Source organism: Phallusia mammillata, chromosome 3, assembly GCF_965637545.1.
Source record: "Phallusia mammillata chromosome 3, kaPhaMamm4.hap1.1, whole genome shotgun sequence".
Taxonomy (NCBI): Eukaryota; Metazoa; Chordata; class Ascidiacea; order Phlebobranchia; family Ascidiidae; genus Phallusia; species Phallusia mammillata.
This window is the reverse complement of record NC_137254.1, coordinates 6374960-6390960: the sequence shown is the minus strand read 5'-3', so window position 1 is coordinate 6390960 and position 16001 is coordinate 6374960. Positions and strand designations below refer to the sequence as shown.

General features: G+C 37.2%; 1 protein-coding gene across 1 annotated transcript; it reads right to left on the bottom strand.

Moving 5' to 3' along the window:
- Positions 1-9291: 9291 nt before the first annotated feature.
- LOC145219350 (uncharacterized) lies at positions 9292-15741 on the bottom strand. Its single transcript, XM_080086724.1, has 10 exons — positions 15693-15741; positions 15222-15242; positions 14877-14945; positions 14656-14760; positions 14241-14285; positions 13163-13675; positions 12482-12720; positions 12121-12352; positions 11368-11844; positions 9292-10951 (listed from the first exon to the last, which is right to left on the bottom strand). Exons 1-10 carry the CDS (start codon positions 15739-15741, stop codon positions 9786-9788), a joined length of 2916 nt encoding a protein of 971 aa, XP_079942850.1. The 3' UTR covers positions 9292-9785.
- Positions 15742-16001: the final 260 nt, after the last annotated feature.

Here is a 16001-nt window from a genome sequence, read left to right as displayed (position 1 = left end):
CTTACTGCTATTTAACCATGATCAGTGATGGGATTGAAATTTTTGTCGTCCGGTTCTATCACAAAAGTCATACTTTTTTAAGCCAGGTCTGCTTTAAAAAGTCCGTTGATAGTTACCAGTAATGCCAACCGGTTCGCTGATCTTATAAAATTTCGTAAGACCGTTATATAGAACCGGAGCGAACCGGCTGAATCCCACCACTGACCATAATTATCCGGAATAAAAATTCTGAAACGTTAAACTGGATCAAAATCGAATCATATAAAAAAAGATTACAAAATGTGGAAAGTTCCATACATAAAAGTACCCAAGAATGCGAAGCCTTATAAAACAAATTAAATGAAAAAAACTACTTTTTGAATTAAATACTTTATAATATTTCAATTATAATAAGTTCCTGTTTCTAATGTTTTTTTTTCTGATCGTTTCTAACTCATTTTTATTCGACGATGTACAACTTAATAGAATAAATTCACACTAATTAGCAAATATAGCCCAGGTATACCAAGATAAAAAAAACAGTTGATGCCTAAGTTTTTGAAGTCACAGACTTAGTTTAAATAATAAAGTGAAGCAAATCTAGACTTACCCAACTTAGGACAAGTTTCTGGATCGCTAAATTCAAATTCTTAAAAAAAACGTGTCTAAATAGCAAAATGTTGTACATGGGAAAGAGGTCGTGATTGACTCTTACCTATGCCGATAGGAAAAGGAAGAACTGCAAACATTGTTTTGATATGTTTCTCGCAAAATTTCTCTGCTGCTGGTATATCGAAAAACCTTGCACACTCTGGATCTGTAACAAACCAAATAAAACCTTTGTTTAATACATAATCGTGTTGAAAAATGGCAACTTGCATTTAACTAAACTTTAAAATGTAAAGTCTAGGCCAGGGGTTCTTAACCAGGGTACGTATACCCCATTGGGGTACGAAGCACTAAAGCAGGGGTACGACATGCAGTGTGAATTATACAGGCTTATAGAAAAGTTAAAAGAGCTTCACTTACTCTACCTTTAAAATATAAATTGTGTTGCAGTTGTTTACCAATTTAAAATGAGAAGTAGTTTTATAATACAAGTGCGCTTACGAATAATATTGGTGCAGTTGTCAGTGCAGTATGCTTGACCATACCCTGGTCCGCATCTCGACCCTGCAAGAAATCATAAAAACTTAACAATAAATTTAGGTTATTTACATTATAGTATTATTTAATAACCCTTAAACTTAAAACATAAATAAACTAACAAACTAAAGCTGAAAACAAATTTGTGGCGAGTAGCAATCAGCACTTTGGAGTACCAAATTGGAAGGGTTCGTATCCTAAATTATTTAATTTCTAAAAATACTAACCGGATAATCGGATAAGGTCAGTATCGTTTTCCTCCAACTCACCATAAACTAAGTAAACCATAGCTTAACTGGGGTTAACGTTCTCCTGTTAGCTAAGAAGTTTACACAAATCGGTCCTAAGTTCAAACTCAGCAACATTTGTTTCTCTATAGAACCCAAATTTAGGGACTAATATGGTCAGTTCTGAGGATTTGAGCTTTTTGTGGGACAACATTTGCTTCGAATTTTAAAGCGAATAAATATAAGCTTAAAACAAAACTACCAGAAATGCATGAAACTTATGGTTTCGAACTGCGATGATCGAAAAGTGTTTACATCACAACTTTACATAGCGTAATTCTTCCTACCGTTGTATTGCATTCAATTTGTTGAATCTAAATAAACAGAAAGAAAACATTGATGAATACAGTAACTGTGCTACCATATCGAATAACTTGGTATTGTCCAATATATGGAGAGAACTGCAACGCCAATTGGTGTTAATTTTAAACAGTTAAAAATGCCAAAGATTGGTGGATACATTCAAAAAATGCACTTAAAACCCGTCGGGTAGGGACCAGTGCCCGGTCAATGGCTCATATTTGCATATTGTTATAACAAGTGTGTGCACCATACATGGTGCTGCATTTTATCCATTTTGGTGTTTACTAACCCGTGCAAACGATGGTACTTTCAGAAAGTGGCTTGATTATGTTTTTTCGCTTCGAGTTAAGATTTCCTAAAACGAAATATTGTACTCATTTAAAAAATAAAAATACGCAATATTAAATAAGTTAACTATTATCGGATGTTTTTCACAAACTATAAGTGTCTACAATCTTTGATTTTGTTACAAACAATTATGTGGCACGATTTTATTGGAAGTACAAAACTCCTACAAAAACATGCAAACAAAAAAATTGATAAATATTGTATATCCCGCTTCAACAGTGCAAGATTGTAAATACGCAATTGCCTTGGATGACTTCTCAAAAGTGGTCAGGTAAGCCAAGGTGGATCAAAAGATGCCTGGGCCCTACCCAATATTTAAGCATGCTTATTGAGAAACTTTATAATGCAGTGTCATATCATCCCTATAATATTAAAGGAATGTATATGTTACGAAAACAAGGTTGTTGTTGTAACAGAAGTCCACGTATACCCTATATTTTTGCAGACATGACATAAGTAAATAAAACTTTGTTTTTTTTTTAATTTGCGTCAAAATTCAGCTTGCATAGCATTGGCAAAAACACGTTTTACGCAAACAGTGTCGTACCAGAAATTATTTGACCCCTTTTAAAATTTGTGGTTGCCTACGCCACTATAAGTTGACGTGTTTTGGGCGAACATAAACTCACTTGTAGCATGCTACATTTATACAATTTTCTAACCTTTCTCACATCTGTGGATCTCAGGACATTGGGATTTTCCGTCAAAACCAGTCACTTTGGGACATTCTACAAAACAAACAACAAAAGATATCGTACTTTTCTGACAAAAGTTTTGTCTTGCTCATTATACAATTTCTCACCATTGATAATTCCTGCTCCGGTGGAATTACACGGGATAACACGAAAATCCATCGTTAAAGTCCCATCTATAAAATACTCTCATAACTTGTTTATGTAGGTGTGCAAAGTGCATCACAAAGTTCATCTTAATCAGCAATATTTATGAAATAGGCACCAATTTAAACTTTTGTTTTAACTTCAGTATTCAAACAAACCAGGTTTGAATAGGATCTCATGTCACTATGGGCCACTTTCCCGTCGTAATTTTACCGTTGTAAGTCTAGTTTTTGGCCCATCAAATTTAGTAAATCCGGTTAGAGTCGGTTACGAGCTTTTACCTTTCAATTTTGGCCTCGGTTAAGGGCCTACTTGCAACTTTGAAATTGCTATGTCATGTATATTTGTTTCAAACTTGCAATCAGTCTCAAACGCCATGCTTGAAACAAAACTTGGACCATAGCAAATCACTTTTTTGACTTCATTTCAAATGTAAATATACACAATAACTTACAATAGAAAATTACAAAAACTATTCAAAGTGATTAAACCTTCTTGAGCAACTTCAAATATTTATACCTACCTTCAGACTCTGTCCAGAGTTCTGAGATCGAGTAATTTGAATAAGTTGCATTCACAGAATTCCAATTTTCGATGTTTTTAAGTTTGCAGACATCACCAATTCCTAAAAAAAAACAAGAAATATTTACAAAATTCTATCCCATCACTGCATAATTCAAGTAAGCATTTCGCTGGGTTTAAACTCAATAAAACCACACAAAAATTTACTCCAGCTTTTCAACTATTCGGTTTGGTTCGGAAGGTTTGGCTTTGAAAGTGTTCGCAAGTTACAAACATTTGTCTTGTGGCGGTTGCAAAATAAGTTTTGTGCAAATTCAGTAATAGTTGCTAACACAATTACCTTGTTCGGTCGTTCTAGGTTAAGTTTGGAAGGAAGTCAAAGGGTCAAATTAACTGTTTTGCCAAATCATGTTTTACTTTGTAATATATCAATTTCGCAGGTAATTTGGGTGTAGATATGTGACTTTGTGATCTGGTGTTCGTACGCAAACCGTTGTCCTGTACTGTGATTGGCACTGCGTGGCACATGGATTTTGCGACAGCCTATGCAAGAGCTCATGTGCACAATTTAACGCCTTTAACCGCGTAAATATGAAACCGTGATGGAGACCTAAGTTTATTAGCAAAAAAAAAATCATAAACCAATCTTAAACGCATCTACCAAAAAGCCGCACCCAGCATGTAAGTCAGTACTGGTTAGGGCGTCGGGGTTTAAACTTGTACACCAAATGAGCAACGTTTTTGAGTCTTAAGTTTGGTTTTAAATTCACGCAGACACCTTTGTTCGGAACCCGACAATTCGATTCAAACAAGTCTAGCCTACTATAAATATATAAGTTTGTTTCTTGCTGATAAAGTTAAATAGTTTTCTTTATAATGCAATAAGTAAATTACCGTATCCCATTATTCCAGTCACTGATGAATCGTAACATGCCTCGGGGTAATACGTGTAACAACATTCTGAAAAGTACAAAATTAATCATGTTAAAATCACTTACAATTTTAATAAAACTTTCTAGCATAATGAAACTTTATATTAGGAAAATAAATCTTAACCAAATATCTGTTCCTATTTTCAAAAATAACTAAAAAAATTGTCGAATTATCGCCAGAAATTATCACTAGGTAGATGCAAAGTAGCATTTCATGGTTTTGTTTTTTCAAAAAACTTTTGACATTTTGCTATTTTTCTGTAAGCACCCTACACTTTCCAGCAATAACTAACCGAAAAAATAAGCTTACATTTTTTCAGTCAACATCATAACAGACATTTAATATGGAACATATAATATTTTTTAAACACAGGTGAGGCATGGCTTTTAAGCCTGTTACTCAAAGAAAGCTGGAGTGACGTTGGATGGCTACACTAGCCAATAACGGGATATTTCGTCACCAGCTGCGGTCATGACTGCCTGCACCTCATCATTTATCCGCTTGATGTTTTTTCATTGACTTTATTTATATTTTGAGGTATCAGATTGTTGTTTCTCTTAAACCCCAAGTAAGGGTCCTAATGGCGCAGAACATGTAAAATCGAATTTTGTTCTCACCGTTCTTTGCTGGTTGAAATTGGTTTCCGATCGCGTAATGATTTCTGTTAGGGCCTGTAAACAAAACGTGTATCAGTGTTGAATGTAAAATGATATAAACACACAAAACCTACTGTTTAGATCATTGCATTCTCCTTGGTTTTCGCACGATCCCTCGGCTATAAAGATGCTTGGAACAGTGTAATTTGTGCAGTAGGTTATCTTGCACCCTGACCGAAAAAACAACCACTAGTTGTGGCAAAGAATGTAGAACAATTTCGTTTATAACACTGAATATAAAAATCGAATTATACTATTCCTCAAAGCTAGAAAAGCCTGGCTGAAACAAACTATCAAACTTACAGGTACAATCAAAATAATCAACAGTGTCGAAACAGACATGCAGTTCAGATCTTAATTTCATCTTTCTTAAAAAACTGCAATTGGTTTGAAATCAATGAGTATGCTATATTAGCTAGTTAACAGTAATGTAATATGCAATAATAACTTAATTAGTTAGCTCTTACAGTTTTTATCCACAATATATTTTAGAAACTTAAATCTGATTGTTATTTACACGCCTATTTTCTTGTAATAACAAAACAAGAACAATTACCTTTAGTTTCCAGAAAACAGTATGCAAGGAAAAGCTGAAATATCAAATTTCTCATTTTGTTCAGTTTATCAAACGTTGCATTTTACCTTTTCTTAAAACAAAAGTTGACCATTAATGGTGTAATCAGGATAAGCTAAAACTTAATGTATCTGTACGACTTTGCCCTCATTAATTTTTTTTTATCATAAAGTTTTTGTACCACTTTATGCTGTTTATCACGACTACATCGCTTGTTTAATACATCCTTTTGCACGCTAAAAGCGGGTTTCCTAACGAGCTTCGTGCAGTCAACTATGGCTTAGTACGTACGAAGGGCGTATTACTCTACGCTGTTCATCTAAAAAGCTTACGGCAAGCAAGAATACCGCTTATACCATGCACTACTTTGTGGCATAAACGTATTTGCAAGCCTAAAGCGGGTTTCTAAACGAGTTACTTTAGGTCATATCGCTACATTTACATTTTAAGACACAAAAAAGTCAAAAAGTGGCTTTTAATTTCACACATTTCTGAGCTTGTATATTTTCACATCTTATCATATTTGCTATCAAATCAAACTGAACCCAATGTTATTAATAACGTTTTCTCTATGGACCAAAAAACAAATATATATTCTTTGTTTAAAATGTACAATGAATTTGAGCAGATCTCCAATACGTAGATGTGCAGACATGTCGACTTCCGCAAGAAATGATGGAAAAAAGGCGTTTGAAAAGCGCCGCTGCTGCCCTGTTACGTCATAACCGATCTATAGATTAAACTGGAAGCCGAAAGCGGAACAGATTTGTTTTGTTCGATACCATGTTAGGACGCCTGGCTTCGCTATTGATATCTCTATTGCATTACAATAGGGCGTTGTCCAACATATGATAACGGGTCTGAATTGTCCCAGCGTCGTCGCAGGGTTGCTCCATTACTTCTTTTGCGAGATTTCAGTTGTTTGTGTCCCTTTTCTTAAAGTTGTAATACGGTGCTTCTTGTCCATTGTCTACAACTACACATTTGCATTTTGCGAAGCCCCTTTTTGCGTGCCGTCAGAGGTTCACAACCTGCAGCCGTACTGCCGCATGCGGACAGGCTCGTGCGGCCGTGAACATGTTTATTAAAATCTATGCACCGGCAGCCGTTACGTGTGTTAAAACTCTTGCCATATATTTTGATTCTAAAACTGCTCTAAACACATTTTGTGGAACCTCAAAAGAGTATTACCCGCCTAGTAGCCATATGCGTCAAACTTTTTAATGCCTGTTGTGTACAAACAATGCGAAAAGCAGATAGCAAAAAAGCATCACAATATTGATCATGACGTCATATACAGCTAGGACTGATGGTCAGACTGTTCAGCTTAATATGTGCATGAAGTGTAAAATTAATCTAGGCTATGCAAGCGCCGTTAGATGGTATATATATTAGGGTTGCCATACGTCCGAATTTTCCCTGACATGTCAGGGAATTTAGTGTTTAAATCTGCGTCAGGGAGAAATGTTAAAATGTACTTAAAAGTCAGGAATTTAAGAACAAAAACTATATATATACTATGAAATCAATGTACCAACAGAGAAAGTTTCTAGTAAACTACAACCGCGTCTATGCCATGAAACGTAAAGTGGTTAACTGGCGGCGCGCAGGTTAACGCACACGGTTACTTTTTCGTTTTGCGGTGTGTGTGTGTGTGTGTGTGTGTGTGTGTGTGTGTGTGTGTGTGTGTGTGTGTGTGTGTGTGTGTGTGTGTGCGCGTAACAATACCTGTTTGTTACTAGTTGTCTAACAATACGCAAATAAAAACCCGCGTCTCAAGAAACCACAGCATTCGATGCTACGTGGAAACGTGGGAAGTTTTATTTGCTTTAACTGTGTACCTCATATGCAAGGAACTATATAACAACAAAAAGTCGAATGTCGGGAGACAATAAAAACGTTTTTATACAGTGGCATTTTATTTCAAATTTGAAAAGGTGTTTGTGGCTTACAGTGTTTTTTTCCTGATGATATTGGTGCGAATGGCTTTCAGAGTGGTAAAGGTTGGCGGCCACTGATATATGTGCTTATTGTTTTAATGATAGTAAGAGCAGTGAGCTTAGCCTAAAAACTAAACAGAATCCTTCGCCGAAAGTTAATTGACAAGGATTAGAGTATCGTATAACGTTTTCTCATGTCGCCGTGCGTGTGATTTCATAATAGAAGTCGCATAAAAGGTTAACGCTGCGGTTCTCAAACTGGGGTCCATGAGGCAATTTTGCGGTGACCGCGAAAAGGGTGATTCTATATTCTTATTTGGCGTCAGTTTGTGCAACTGAATAAGTTTAAATCAAAGTGAAAGTGAGAATCGACCGTCTCCATTGCTAAACAATAGGCTTTATTGCATGACAACTAACAAATATGCAATTGTTCGCGCACAGTTGTAATGTTTTTGTCTTATCTGTGATGTCATATTTGGATTATTGTTATGCGCAATTTTGCATAACTAGCTCAAATCCTGCCATCAACTTTCGTTTTTCTAAAATATACATTCGAGCTTAAGGATCGCGAGCCCTCGAAATAATGGCAATTGGACCGTTTAGAAAAAAATAAAGAAAACGTTTGAAAACCACTGGGTTAATGCAACTGAGGTAACATTTGTCAGGGATTGTGTATCATAAAATATGGCAACCCTAATATATATGATACATAGCTATTTCTTTACATCGATAATTTTGATACAAAGGCAGACAGGCCATTGGTAGCAGATGGTAAAACAAAGTTCTGCGATGCGGCCGTCATAGCGAAAAGTTTGTACACCCTCGATCTAACCGTTGAGTATCGCGCCACAGATCTATAGATCATTAAATTACATCAACTTGTTACATTCTTCACCTTTTCCGGTGCTTGATTACCTGTGAAAGCAGAGGAAATGAGCGACTGCCAATTTCGGACCAACGTTCATCGCTATCAATGATTGTTCTCGGAACACCCGGGTCTGCCTATGGGATCACAGGAAACGTTTCTGAGGAACCGCGCTGGGGTTTTCTTTAGGACTCCATGCAATTTGGCTTAGACAACGTGGAGGAATACAAGTCAGGTGAAAAACGGAGGGAAACATTTGGCGAAATATTAAAAGGTACTATTTTGGTGTGCAGAACAAGGTAAATAAAATAAAGTTATACCACGAGCAGTAAAGGTATGTGCGACCCCAGTCCTAACCTGAAATTCATATAACCTCGTACACATATTTGTTACTCGGATCATCCTCGAATATGTAGCCCAACAATAACGGTGTGCTTGTGCAAAAATCATAGTCAACAAAAGTTCGCTAGTAGCAATTGTAAGGTGAACGCAATACGATTGCTGGTATTAGAAATGTCTGGTGTGCTGTGCTACAAAGTTTAATCTGTCGATTTGTGTTGTATACTTTTTTGCGTAATGTCCAATGTCCAAACGGGAGACTATACAGTTACATCTTTCCGCGCTGTTCCGAATGCCCGATGACTATAAAATTTTAACAAAACTTTTTGTTAATGTACAGGCCTTAAGCATGACCTTTAAACAACTATTGAAAAGCCCGCATAAGAAAGTTGTTATTCAACCCGAACCTATCGTTGGGCTCTACATACTACACGAAAACTTTTACATTTGTATGATCTCTTATAAAAAAGTACATGTTTTTGTACAAATTGATTGCAATTCGCACGTTTTTGATTTTTTTTTGTCCAATTATCATTTTTTAAATACTAATAATACACAACTTACATAGGCTACATTTGCTTTTAAGAAGGGATTCGAAAATATGTTCTTCAGATGGTTACAGCTGCAGTAATTAATGGAACGTGCAAAGACACCTTTTAGATTTCATAATGATGGAGTTACCCAAAAACATAGATTCAATTATTTGCCGTGCAATTTCAATATAAAGAGCAGGAATAAATGATTGTAAATTAAAGCAATCTATACTAAAACATAATTGTAAAAGGAAGAACAGCACAAAAAAAAAACGGTTGATAAAAAGATTAAAATGACGGTAATAATATAAACGTTTTGTGGTGATTTTTAAACTATTTTTTTGTGAGTTTTGTAACTTTTTAAGATGTAAAACAATGGTTCTTTGCAAGATTTGCACACAACAATGTTTATGGGTATATAAGGATTATAAAATGAAGCGGTATTTGGATTCAACAATACAAAGTCTCGTTGTTTTTACTTTTCTCAAAACAGCGAGACAAAATTTATTTGTTCCTTATTCTCATTTGCTTCTCTTACTCATTCTCCTTTCTCGTTCCTCCAACCATGCTATTTTCCCTTGCAGATCCATTTCTTCCAATGGGTCCTCCACTTCTTCCTCTTTCTCTTTCGGATACTCCAGAGGATCTTTCCATTGCTTCTTCTGCGCAAATTTCTCAAGTAGCTCCAAATTCTCCACTTGCTCTGTCTGTTTTTCGGGCTGCTCCTGGTGCTCCAGCTGTGCCAGGGTTTTTAGAAGTTCTCCTTTATCTTTATGTTGTTCAACCTGATCTTCCTCCATTCGTTTTTCCGGTCGCTCTACTTTTTTCAACTTCACTTTCTCTATAGGTTGCTCCTTGTCTTTCTGTTGCTTTCTTTTCTCCAAAGGGACTAATTGTTTCATCTTTTTCAACTCTCTTTGATTTCGCACTTCATCCGTCAGTTCCATCTTTTTCCAGGGTGTCCCCTGATGATCTGTGTCATCCCCTTGCTCTTCTCGTTGCTCGAGTTGGGCTAATTTTTCCATCAGCTCATTGTTTTCATTTTCCTGAGTTTGCTCTTCTGGCTTCACATGCTTTTCACGTTGTTCCAGCCAAGCTAACTTTTCAAGCAGCTCCATCTCATCAGCTTGCTCTTTATCTCCCTCTTTCTCTTTTCTCTGCTCCTTCTGCTGCTCCAGTCGGGCCAATTTTTCGAGTAACATTATCTTCTCAATGCGCTGTTTTTCATCATTTTGTTCATCTTGCTCCTCTTCTTGATGCAGTTGCTCTACTTTTTTGAGTTGTATTCTCTCCACTTGGTCCCCTTTCTCTACATGCTGCATTTGTTGTTTCAATGGGGTTAAGCTGTTTTTTGCCTCATGGTCACTTTGTTGTTCCTGCTGCTTGGTCTGTTGTCTGGAAGTCCTCCGCAGCTTTCCATCTTCTGGTGTCTCATGGTCATCCTCTGCCTCATCCAGATTATCCCGAGTATACACTGTGTAATTCTCGATCGGCGAATCATCTCCGCTTTGTTCTGGTCCGTACCAGTAGAGGCTGTAGGTGCTCGAATAGTTGTTTGTGCCAAACATGGCCGTTCTGACGTCACGGCTTACTATGACGTAGATAACGAAGACGAGAATCCCTTGGATGGCCATGAAGACAAAAGCTGTGTAGATATTTTGCAGATTAGCCGCCAGGCTGTTGTAACCTAAACGTACGTAAATAAAGTGTTAGCGAAAATTGCACACTGCTTGCAGGCAGCTACAGTCAAACTTCGATATTATGCCACCCTTTGGGACCGAGAGAAAGTGGCAGAGTAGCGAGAATTGTTTGTAAAAATAGCCTTATCTGCCTTGTGAACAAATCCCGTTTTAGCAAGGAATACGACCCTAGTTTAAGTGATAAAAAGTGCACTGCGCGCAAAACAAGTTTTTCACACCAGACCGTTGGTTGACTATTCAATATTAGTTGAAAAATTGCCGTGAAAAGTCAGTTGCACTGTCTAGTAAAGGACATGAGTTTTGGTGACATAGTTGTTCCTTAAACCGGACTCTGCGGTGATAGCGTGTACATTTTATGCATGTAAACAACTACCTAGTGCCATGTCAAAAAACAACCACATACCTGGCATAAAAAATAAAGCCCATGGAAGAATGAGGACCACGCCCACCAGGAAGTGTTCAAGCCACATTCGAATCACGTGATCCATGTCGACGTCATCGATCGTCATGTTGTCGTAATCACGTGATCGCTGCATGACGCTAAGAGGCGTGATTCGTCTCTTCACTATCAGCGCCGCTGTCAGCAGAGCCAGCGAAAAGGTGCAGATAAAGATGGTTGCTATGGGAACTATCACCGTGGCAATAAGGATCGCGGTGTTGGCAGGGAACCAGCATCGGTTGTAGCCGAATTGGCCGGACTCCAAGTAGGTGTTAAGGGGAAGGCCTAATGCTATGGTCATGATGGCAATAAGGAGAGGGATAACCCAACCAGCAACGAGTTGGATTCTGAACACTCGTTGCCGATTTTGTCGCTTAAATTTCAATGCTCGGCTGTGCATGTTGGTATGAATGGTGATGCCTTCGATCAAAAGAAAAAATCCTGAAAAAAGAAATACAAAAACTTTGTTATATTATATGGTGCGACAATGTATAAAACAAAATAGTTTCTTGCTTCCAGATTAGTAACCAGCCCCACAAGCGATCACCATTTTTAGTCAAAGTTAATAACACCTCCTATTGTTTGAAAATTTCACCACTTTTGATAAGCAACCAACTGTTGATTTGCCATGTAAAATGTATTTCAATCAAGAATGTTACTCTTTAGAAAAGTGAGGTATTTACAACCCTCTCAATACGAACCCCAGACTTAACCCACCTGTGGACAGCATGAAGAAGTGGGTGAACAAGGCAGATACCACACATGAAGATTTCCCCCGAACTGAAACCCGTTCGATCAAGAGAACAAAAAGGAAAAGCAGTAGGGAAAGGACGAGGTTCATTTGTACCACGATTCGTTCGTTCTTGACTCTTTTGTTGAAGTTGTTGAGAGCAACCAGTGTGAAAATAAGCGCAATCACGCTGATGGCCAGAAACACGTGAAAGATGACCTAAAAAAGAAATTCAGACAACAATTTAACACATATTTGACGTATTGTTATGTCAAGTTATATATGTCAACAGCATGTCAGGAAGCCCGCTTTAACCATTACCGTACAATATATTCTCAGGAAACTTACATCCAACCCTTGTGGTCTCACTTGCGCCACCACGCGGGGGACTATCGTAAACAATCCAAATTTCTGGCAAGAACAGGTAACACGGGTACCGACCACGGTTTCGCTACAGCCATCTGAGACAAACATCTCTTTTGCAAGATCCATGATAAGGCATCGGTAGTCGGTTTCCAAGATGGTGTGCCACAATTGGTAGATGGAGAAGAGATACGGCAGTGCCACGTCGTCAACAGTCGTGTCAGCTGCCAAATAATTTACGTTTAATGTTTGACTTATGGGCACATCTAACACACTGTGACATCTGTCACATGCCAAGTGTTATTTATTGAACATGTGCTAACACAGCAAGAGTCTATAAACAAGTGCTTACATTAGACACAGTTTGCTAAATGGCGATAGGTGGCGCAGGTGAATATTTGAAAGGAAAATTCTCTGAAAATGCTGATGGTGATGGCTATTTAGGTTCTGTTTAAATTTAACATTGAGACAAACAATGGAAGTGAGACCAGATTCTAGTGTTATTTCAAATGCAAACCCTCTGCTTTTCGTGCTTTCAAAAGTCCGCAAAATCTAATGTTCACATGAATTATACTTGTGTCTGTAACACTTTTTATTTATGTGGTATTCAGTACCACCGGTTTCGAACCCTGGAAAATAAAGGCAAGTTTTAATTGCTGAACATACCTGACATATCCACCTCGAAGTCTACGCTTGATTCGATCGAAGATCCCGAATCAGTAAGCAACTGCACGCTGAGATAAGGTGCCACTGCGCTTGGATAGAAATCGGTGCAGTTGGGTGGATGCCAAAATGAATCTCCTTCGGTCATTCCCGAGGGATAGTAGGGAAGCATTTGACTGAGAGAAAATTCATAAACGGTAAAAATGAATACAGACAAAACGACCTCTCGTTTTTGTTTGGATGATGCTCCGCTGACATTGAAACCTTGCAAAAAGATCTCTTTTTCGCTTCTGGTGGCTTCACGCAATTCTTTGTTGTTTTCCGGCAAATACCCATAGCTGACATTGGCGATATCTTTCACGGAGATACTTTGATTCTCGCCGTGTCTGACGTTTTGGCTTAAAGCGGCCGAAAGATAGATGCTGACGTTCTTTAGTGCCACGAGAATGCTTTCTTCAGGCTGTTTGTTTGGTGAAAAGTAGTCTCCGAGTTGAGTTGTGATGTTGCTTATGATATCTGAAAATGAAAAAGTTTTTGCACGGTAAAACAAATCGAGGCAGCACATAATTGGTGGATAAACTTGCTGCAGCTACACAGTTATTAAAAGCGTTATGTCGCAGAGATCTAAAATAGAGGGCGATGTAATAGAGTTAGGACATTAAAGTGTGTGTGTGTGAAGGGGTATGGTTGTGTCCAGTCTCGGATAATGTAGGAAACTTGAGACGTTTGAATTCGGCCAGTGTGTGCTTCGGTTCCAGTAAGTAACCATGAGTCAAGTCAGTCTACCAGATACTTTTTATGTATTCATTAACAAACTCACATTTCATTCATCGGCACACTTTGCAGGCCAACAACACAAAGAAAGTTATGTTTTAACTAAATTGTGTTGGAAAAGATTTATTCCCAATTGATAAAAAATGAGCTTTAAAACGTTGTCATGTACTTTCACATATCGTCAATAAGTCCCTAAACACCGGAGGAATGTATGACTTATAAAGTAACGAATCTTTCGTGGAAATCAGCACAGTTTAAGCATCACTGATTAAAGCATACAAATATTTTACATGCACGCTGCTTTCACCTTTCTCAGGAATTGGACAATCGTCTGTTTCGAGAAACTCAAAACCTAAAAATATTTGAACACTATTCACGGTTTCTCAGAGCAAACAAATCAGAGCCAGTATTTCTGTGTATAACATGATTACGTTTTACAAGTGCTTTTAATTGTCATCATCAGGTCATCAGAATTAAAACCCACACAAGGCATGCAACTAGGTGCCGCACAACGGTAAACAAGGGTGCGACACGAAGTAAAAGGTAAAAGCAGATTGCATGCCTTCTGTTTGTTTTAATTCTGGCGACCTGATGGTGACAATAGCAATTGTCGAAACGTAGTCATGTTTTACACAGAAGTAAAGGCTCTTTTGCTAAAATAAATATGTTTAAAGTAGTAGCGTCTGACTTTAGGATTTTTCCGAATAAAAACGAAAACTTACTAAGAGTTTGACCAAAAGAACTGACTGAAAAATTGGAGTTTTTTGATCCATTTGTGCAAAACTCCTCTGCAATAGTTTTGTTGACAAACACCGAACATTTCGGATCTAAAAAATATTCTTTGTTAGTTGTTTGAGCATTTCTCAAAAATTTTCTCAAAAACCTTTGTATAAGGGACGAATCGAATGTTTTACTGCGATACTTTTATGCCAACTCTACATACCGATAAACTTGTTGGAGTTATTAGTGCAGTATGTTTTCCACTCGCCCATTGCTCGTCCACATCTGGTTCCTGTAAAAAAAAATATTTTTCTGTTGTAATGATTATACATTTATAACTAAGCTACAAATAACTGAAGAAGATTGTAGATTTTTTGCTTCAAATACTAAAGGTACTTAAAAAAGAAATTTTAATAAAGATTTGACATTTTGGGATCGTGACAATACAGGATTTACTTTAAAGTCTTCATAAAGTATAATATCAACACGAAATTAAACTTCATGGCAGTTCAAAAAACTTGGACTAAAATCCGTTAAATTGAAAAAATATATAAAAAATCCGTCTTACCGTTATGTTGTTTTCCTGTGTCTAAAAACACAACAAATAAATCTTAAATTGTCAAGTTTTGCAATTCAAATTAATTGAAATGTTGTGACATTATAATAGGACTGATGCGTTTTAATCAGGCATAACTAAAACAAACAACAATAGTAATCAATACATGTTTGGAGATGGAGTTTTATGTTTATCCTTACAAGTGCATTTGTTAAATAAACACAGCCCACTTATTTTATTTAATAAAACTGCGTCCATGATGCCGAATGATTAGGCCTTAAGTTTTTGTTCGCTCTTATCACCCCTGCAAAACGCCCCCTGAATTAAAGGGTGGAGCTACTAATACAAGAACTCACAGTACAAAAGTTTGCGGAATTTCAAAAAGTGGCGCTAAAACATTCGCGAGTTTCAAAAGGCAATTTGTGTATGCGGAGGTTTCATAAGAATAACATTAAATCAACGAAAAAGTTCCTTATCAGTAACCATGTCCCAGTCCCTCTTTTAATATGAATAACTGCGCTTTTTGCGCCATCTATAGGTACTTACCAAACTTTTGTACTGTGAGTTCTTGTGTAAGTAACTCTACCCTTTAATTCAAAGTGCGTTTTGCTGAGGTTATAAGAGCAAACAAAAACTTAAGACCGAACCGCTCGTCATTAAGGACGCAGTTTTATTCAATACCATCGGTATTAATTTTTGTGGAGTTTTTGTGTTGGTAGTTCTATCGAATTAAACTTAGGGCGCATGGAAGCACATGGTAAAATACTAATCTTAATAGGTTACTGAACGTCT

What these genes read in the sequence shown, in the direction of transcription:
- LOC145219350 (XM_080086724.1), bottom strand. Translation starts at nt 15,741, where the DNA reads ATGGCGCAAAAAGCGCAGTTATTCATATTAAAAGAGGGACTGGGACAT. An exon ending in AAAAGAGGGACTGGGACATG is followed by an intron (nt 15,243 to 15,692) that starts GTTACTGATAAG and finishes TTGTGTTTTTAG; the next exon opens with ACACAGGAAAACAACATAAC. An exon ending in GGCTTTATTTTTTATGCCAG is followed by an intron (nt 10,952 to 11,367) that starts GTATGTGGTTGT and finishes ACGTACGTTTAG; the next exon opens with GTTACAACAGCCTGGCGGCT.